At 42.5% G+C, this 6,159-nt stretch overlaps 1 protein-coding gene across 1 annotated transcript; it reads right to left on the bottom strand.

Moving 5' to 3' along the window:
- Nucleotides 1-1,442: 1,442 nt before the first annotated feature.
- Nucleotides 1,443-2,080, bottom strand: LOC142424171 (fatty acid-binding protein 5). The gene has a single exon (XM_075529273.1). The coding sequence runs from the start codon at nucleotides 2,030-2,032 to the stop codon at nucleotides 1,625-1,627; it is 408 nt and encodes a 135-aa protein (XP_075385388.1). The 5' UTR covers nucleotides 2,033-2,080; the 3' UTR covers nucleotides 1,443-1,624.
- Nucleotides 2,081-6,159: the final 4,079 nt, after the last annotated feature.

Below are 6,159 nucleotides of genomic sequence, written 5' to 3'. Positions count from 1 at the left end.
ATGTTGTTATAGTCTGAAACCCTGGTACTACTTCTGGCTAAGTCTTTTAGGAAAGAAATGGATAAAATGTATACCAATGTATAATTTACATGCATGTTATTATTGGGTGTCATTGGCTGGGTACCATTTCCAAATTTCCTGGCTTAGTGAGTGCTTCCAGAACTGCGTCGGCATGTGCAGCATTCCCCGGGGTATGATGTCACTCCTGAAGCACTGTGTTGGGTTAGGGCCTCCTGTGAAGCGGACAAGCCTTGCAGAGTGGGGACCAGTTGGGCTGCTGACTCCATGATCATCAGATCAAAGCCATCAGCTGCTCTGTGTGAGCAGAGGTTTTCTACTTTCACAAAACGTTGCTGTTTTGGAAAACCACAAGGGCAGTGTTACCCTATCCTGTAGGGCAGAGGTTCTCAACCGTCCTACTGCCGCGACCCTTGAACACAGTTCCTCGTTTTGTGGTGACCCCCAACCATAACATTATTTTCCTTGCTACTTCTTAGCTGTCATTTTGCTACTGTTATGAATCGGGAAACTCCTGTGAAAAGGTTGTTCGACCCCCAAAGGGGTCTCGACCCACAGATTGAGAACCGCTGCTGTATGGTCACTCTATATTGGAATTGACTCAATGACAGTGAGAATCTTCTCAGGGAAGTTTGGATGTCTTTCTTCCATACAATCTAGTTTTTGATTATATGCTGCCTCTTGAAAGGGTTGAATGTTCAGCAATTTTTTTTAATACAATGACTTGTGTATTCCTTCCATCTTCTTTTGAAAATTCCTGCATACTTCAATATTTTGATCATGAAATTCTTCAGTACTGAAACCTGATGACTGCCTTCTTTCTTCAATTCTCTCAACTTGAAATAATGCTTTGTTCTTCCCTTTTGGTTTTCTAACTCCAAGTCTTTGCACTTCTTATTTAAAAAGTTTATACTTTGTCCCAGAATGCTCTTTCAAAATTTCTGTAAATTTTTATTTTATCATGTTTTCCCATTTCGCTATTCTACGTTTAAGAGCAGATATTAGAGTTTCTTCTGATGTCAACTTTGGTCTTTTCTTTCTTTTCTGTCTTTTAATGGGCTTTTGCTTTCTACATACATGGTGTTCTTAATGTTGTCCTACAGTTACTGTGGCCTTCAGTATTCGTGCTGAATGCATCAACCATCTTCTCCAGGTTGTCTCTAAATTCAGGCAGGTATAATCACTTTTAATTTGAACTTGTAAGTCAGCAGTTAGTGGTCTAGTTCAGTTGAACCTGGTCTCATATTGGTGGGTGATATAGAGTTTCTTCATTTTCTCTTTTCGTAGTTTTAGTGAAATTGATTTATTCTAGCTGGTGAAGTCTGCATGGACAGTAATCATTTATGCTGCTGAAAAGGGGTATTTGTACTGAAGAAGTTGTTGGTCCTGCAAAATACTTTCTTTTTTTTTTTTTATTAGCACAAACACATTCATTTATTCATCAGAGGGGTGATCCTAATCAAGTCAACACTTGGAAAGAGTTGCATGTAAAACGTGTGTGATCGAAGTAATGGAATACATCGACAACAAAGCAGTACGGAGATTTGCTCATTGAACTGAGCTTGTTCCTTCTCAGCTAATTCTTGTCCAAGTGATGATGGAAATTTTATTCTACTTTTTCGTAGGTCCGAGTACAGGTGACATTGTTCATAACGCATTCCACCACTAATTTTCCATTTTCCAATTTTCTGGTTATTGTGCTCTCCTTCCCATCCCAATCCTGGTGTTGAACCAAAACACCATCTGTGAAGTTGCAGACAGTCTGAGTTTTTCTGCCGTCAGCTGTGGTTTCTTCAAACTTCTCTCCCAGGTTACAAGAAAACTGTGTGGTTTTCAAAGTGCTCTCCGTTTTCACAGTGAGGGCTTTGCCATCACAAGTGATGACACAGTCAGGCTTGGCCATCGCCCCCATTTTCCGAAGAGCCATTCCCACTCCTAGTTCCTTCATGTACTCATCAAAGCCTTTGCTGTCCACCAGGCGCCATCTTCCCACGAACTGCTCAATGGTGGCCATGGTGGGCGAGGACCGGCAGGCGAGCGGAGAAGGTCGAGGAGAGCGTGGCGGGCGAGCGAGGTGTCCCTGCAAAATGCTTTCATGCAATCTCCCGTGAGCTTCTGTACTCCAGGTCATGTTTTTCAACTGTCTTCACTCTCAAATTTGACAGTACAATCACCAGCCATGACCAACGCAACTTGATTGCACATTTGGTCAATTTCAGATTTAATAAAAATCCAATGCCTTCATCTCTAGATTTGGTGTTGGTGTGTAAATTTGAATAATAATTGTGTTAATTTGATTTCATTTTCAATGTATAGATATTATATCATATGACAGAGAGCATCACACTTCAACATATATCTTGAAATACTCTTTTTAACTATGCATTGATGCTATTTCTCTTGAATTTGTCATACCCTGCATAGTAAACCATATGATTATTCAATTCAAAATGGCCAATCAGTTTATTTTTTGCTCATTAATACCTGGGATATTGATCATGGGCATTCAATTTAATGTTTGATGAATTCCACTTTTACAATTTTCATATTCTATACCTGGTTAGTCATGGGTGTTGAGAGCTGTTTCTTCTAATTCTGAGTCATGCTCCATCAGCAAATAAAGGTCCAGAGCACCCTGACCCATCATCCTCATTCGGTTGACTCTATTTTGAAGATGCAACTCTTCCCCAACTTAATTTTGAATGCCTTCCAGCGTGAGGGGCTCATCTTCTGGCTCCATGCCCGGCCATCTTTCTTTTTAATGAGAAGGTTTTTAGTTACCCATGTTTCAGAGGTAGACACCTACTTCTTTCATCCCACTTTTTCCTTTGTCTTGAGTGTCTGCTGAAACCTATTCCCCACGGGTGACCCTGCTGGCATTTGCAGTGTTTGTGGCATAAGTTTCAGCCTCACAGCCAGAGGCAAGCTGCCACAGTATGACAGACTGACCGACAACTGTGCGCTTGCATGGAGATGGAGTAAGCACTTCTTGGTAATATTTACAGGGAAATATCATGGCGCTTGATATTAAATAAGATTGTGAAGACCATGGAAAGTTGTACCCTAATTTTATTCCCAGGCTTCTTTGAGGGAATCCCCTGATTCTGATTCCCTTTGTTTGTATTCTGGAGCAATATTTCTACAGACGGCGTCGCCAGTGCTGTAGAAGGTGCTTCTGGCTGTGCACTCCATTGTAGAGGAGGTCTTGGAAAGAAAACCTTGATGAGTGTCGGCCTTAACGATTAAAAGAGAGCATTTTTTCATGGGATATAGTTCGATATGTTTAACCAGAAAAGATAAAATGATGAAAGTCAAGAGAAAAATGCACCTTTGAAGTTCACCAGAAACCAGGATAAGAGAACCTGTTTGGAATCATTCTACTTCACTAAGATGAATGGTCCAATTTTTATTGTTATACGTTCTCTTCAGTTTCACAATCTTTTAAAAAAAAGATCTTTCACTCTCGCCCACTGCCGTGGAGTTCATGCTGACTCATAAAGAGACAGGGGAGAACTGCCTCCATGAGTTTCTCACACTATAGCTCTCTGCGAGTAGAACGGTGTCAAAGGACTCTATTAGTTGACTTTTTTAGGGTCATCAACTACCTTTTAAATATGATCTTAAATGAACAAGTATCACAGGTAGAAACCCTAAACCCTCCGAGTGACCCTATTTACAGAACACAACTTCCCAACGGGGTTCCCAAGGTTGCATTCCTTACAGTGGTTGCAGCAGTACATTGGCAGGGAGCTGCCAGAGATTCAGGCCAGATTCAGAAGAGGATGTGGAACAAGGGATGTCCTTGCTGGTGTCACATGGATCTTGACGGGAAGCAGAGAAGACTGGAAAGATGTGTATTTGTGGTTTATTAAATATACAAAAGCACTCCACTGTTTGGATCATAACCAACTGTGGATGACTCTGAGAAGAATGGGAATTCCAGACCACATCCTTGTGCTTATTCAGAACTTGTATATGGATCAAGAGACAATTGTGTGAGTGGAACAATGGAATACTGTGTGGTTTAAGATCAGAGATGTTGTGTGATAGGGCCGTATCCTCTCACCATGCTTGTTCAATCTGGATGCTGAGATAGTCATCTGAGAAGCTGGCATCCATGAAGAAGAATGTGGCATCAGGGTGGAGGAAGGCTTATTGACAACCCAGGTGTATGCATGGCACACGGCTTGCTGAAAGCGGGGAGGACTTGAAGCATTTGCTGATGAAGATCAAGGATGACAGCCTTCAATATGAATTTCAACTCAATTTAAAGAAGAGTCAGATCTTCACAATTGGACCTACAGGTCATGATAAGTGGAGAAGGATTGTGTCTTTCTGGGATCCCTAATCACCATTCATAGAAAAGCAGTTAGGAGATCATTCTGCTGCCCAAGACCTCATTAGAGTGTGGAAAAGCAGGAGCTTCCTTTGAGGACTAAGGTCACCTGACCCAAGCCAGGGTATTTTCAATTGCCTCATTTGCATGTGAAAGTGGGACATTGAAGAAGGGAGACTAAAGAAGGAACAATGCTTTTGAATTTGGTGCTGATGAAGAATATTGAACGCACCATCTACTGCTAAAAGAGCAAACAAATCTGTCAGAAGAAATACAGCCACAGAGCTCCTTAGAGGCCAGGACGGAGAGAGTTGATCTTATATGCTTAGAACAAATTGTTAGAAGATAGCAATCTGTGGAGAAGCACATCATGCTTGGGGAGGTAGAGGCTGTAAAGAAGAGAAGGCCCTCAATGGGCGGTTCAAGCATAGGCACACTCGTGAGGATGGTGCAGTGCCCGGGAAATGCTTCCTTCTCTCGTGCAGTGCATAGGATCGCTGTGGGTCAGAAGCAACTCAATAGCATCTGCCAACAACAGCAATCTTTACAGAAACAGATTGGCCTCTTGATCTCCTTGGGCAGGTGGTGGGTTCAAACAGTGGACCGTTTGCTTGCCACTGAGCGCTTACCCCCTGCATCACCGGGGCTCCTTCGATTGGTGCCACCAGGAAAGCAGAACTGGGGAAGGTGCAGGACTAAAGTTACGACATCATTGAGATGCTAGAGCAAGGGTAGTCTCTCATTCCAGATTCATATTTCCATTCTTTTGATTCACCTTTCTTGTTTCCTGAAGATGAAACGATGAAATGCTCTCCCCCAGCCCCCGCTACGTGAAGCTTTGGTTCCTTACAAAAACCTTTCAGAGGTCACTGGAGTCCTGGATCAAGATGTTTTCCCACTCTCACAAGACGGTTTAACACTGACTCCTCCTCTCTACTCACGCAGAATTTGTCTTTGCCCTTTCTAATCTCTCTCTCTTTTTTCCCCCAGGAAAATTGAGAAATTGTTTTTGTTGGGTGCCATGGAGTTGTTTATTTTTTTTCCCCAACCGACATCCACCCCATGTGGGTGTCTGGATGGACGGATGGATTGGGATACAATTGTAACAAGGTACAATCCCCCCACAGTGTCCTTACCTGGACACTTATGGAAGCAGACTGCCAAGTTGTTCTCCCCTGGGATAGCTGCATTTTGGGAATTGTCATCCTTTGGGTTAGCAGTGGGGCAATTACATATTTGTGCCACCAAGACTTCTTATATTGATTAGTAGGAGTTATAAAAAATGTTGTTGCTATTGTTTGCTGCTGTGGAGGTGGTCACGACCCTGTGTACAACAGAACAAAAGGCGACCCATTTTCAGAGCTGTTCTCACGTTTGAGCCATGGTCACAGTCACCGTGAAAATCCACGGGCTTTCCTCTTTCCGGACCCCTTTCTACTTTCTCCAGCACGATGCCCTTCTCCAGGGATTGGTCTCTCCTGACAGCTTGTCCAAAGATTAGGCTACAAGTATTGTTACTGGTTTGCTAAAACTATTTTAATTTTCAGATGCGTGTACACATAGCTCCTTGTAACTGAATCTGATGTGTCTTATTTTTATCAAAGATTCTAGCTTCTGTCAGCCCAGGGAGTGTGTAGCAACCTCTTAGGAGTCAATGTCACCAACTTATTCATCTTTGTCTACTCAGAACCTACCATGGCCCTGAATACATAAGCATCTAGGGCATTCATGTTGTGCTGGTATGAATAGTAATAAAGCATAGAGAAACAGCTCTGGGTTTGCATCTGTTTTCATTCCTTTTTGTT

The sequence above is a fragment of the Tenrec ecaudatus genome, chromosome 13 (genome assembly GCF_050624435.1).
Source record: "Tenrec ecaudatus isolate mTenEca1 chromosome 13, mTenEca1.hap1, whole genome shotgun sequence".
In the NCBI taxonomy this organism is placed as follows: Eukaryota; Metazoa; Chordata; class Mammalia; order Afrosoricida; family Tenrecidae; genus Tenrec; species Tenrec ecaudatus.
This window is presented reverse-complemented; position numbering and strand designations above follow the sequence as displayed.

Coding starts and splice junctions, on each gene's coding strand:
- LOC142424171 (XM_075529273.1), bottom strand. CDS start 2,032: ATGGCCACCATTGAGCAGTTCGTGGGAAGATGGCGCCTGGTGGACAGC.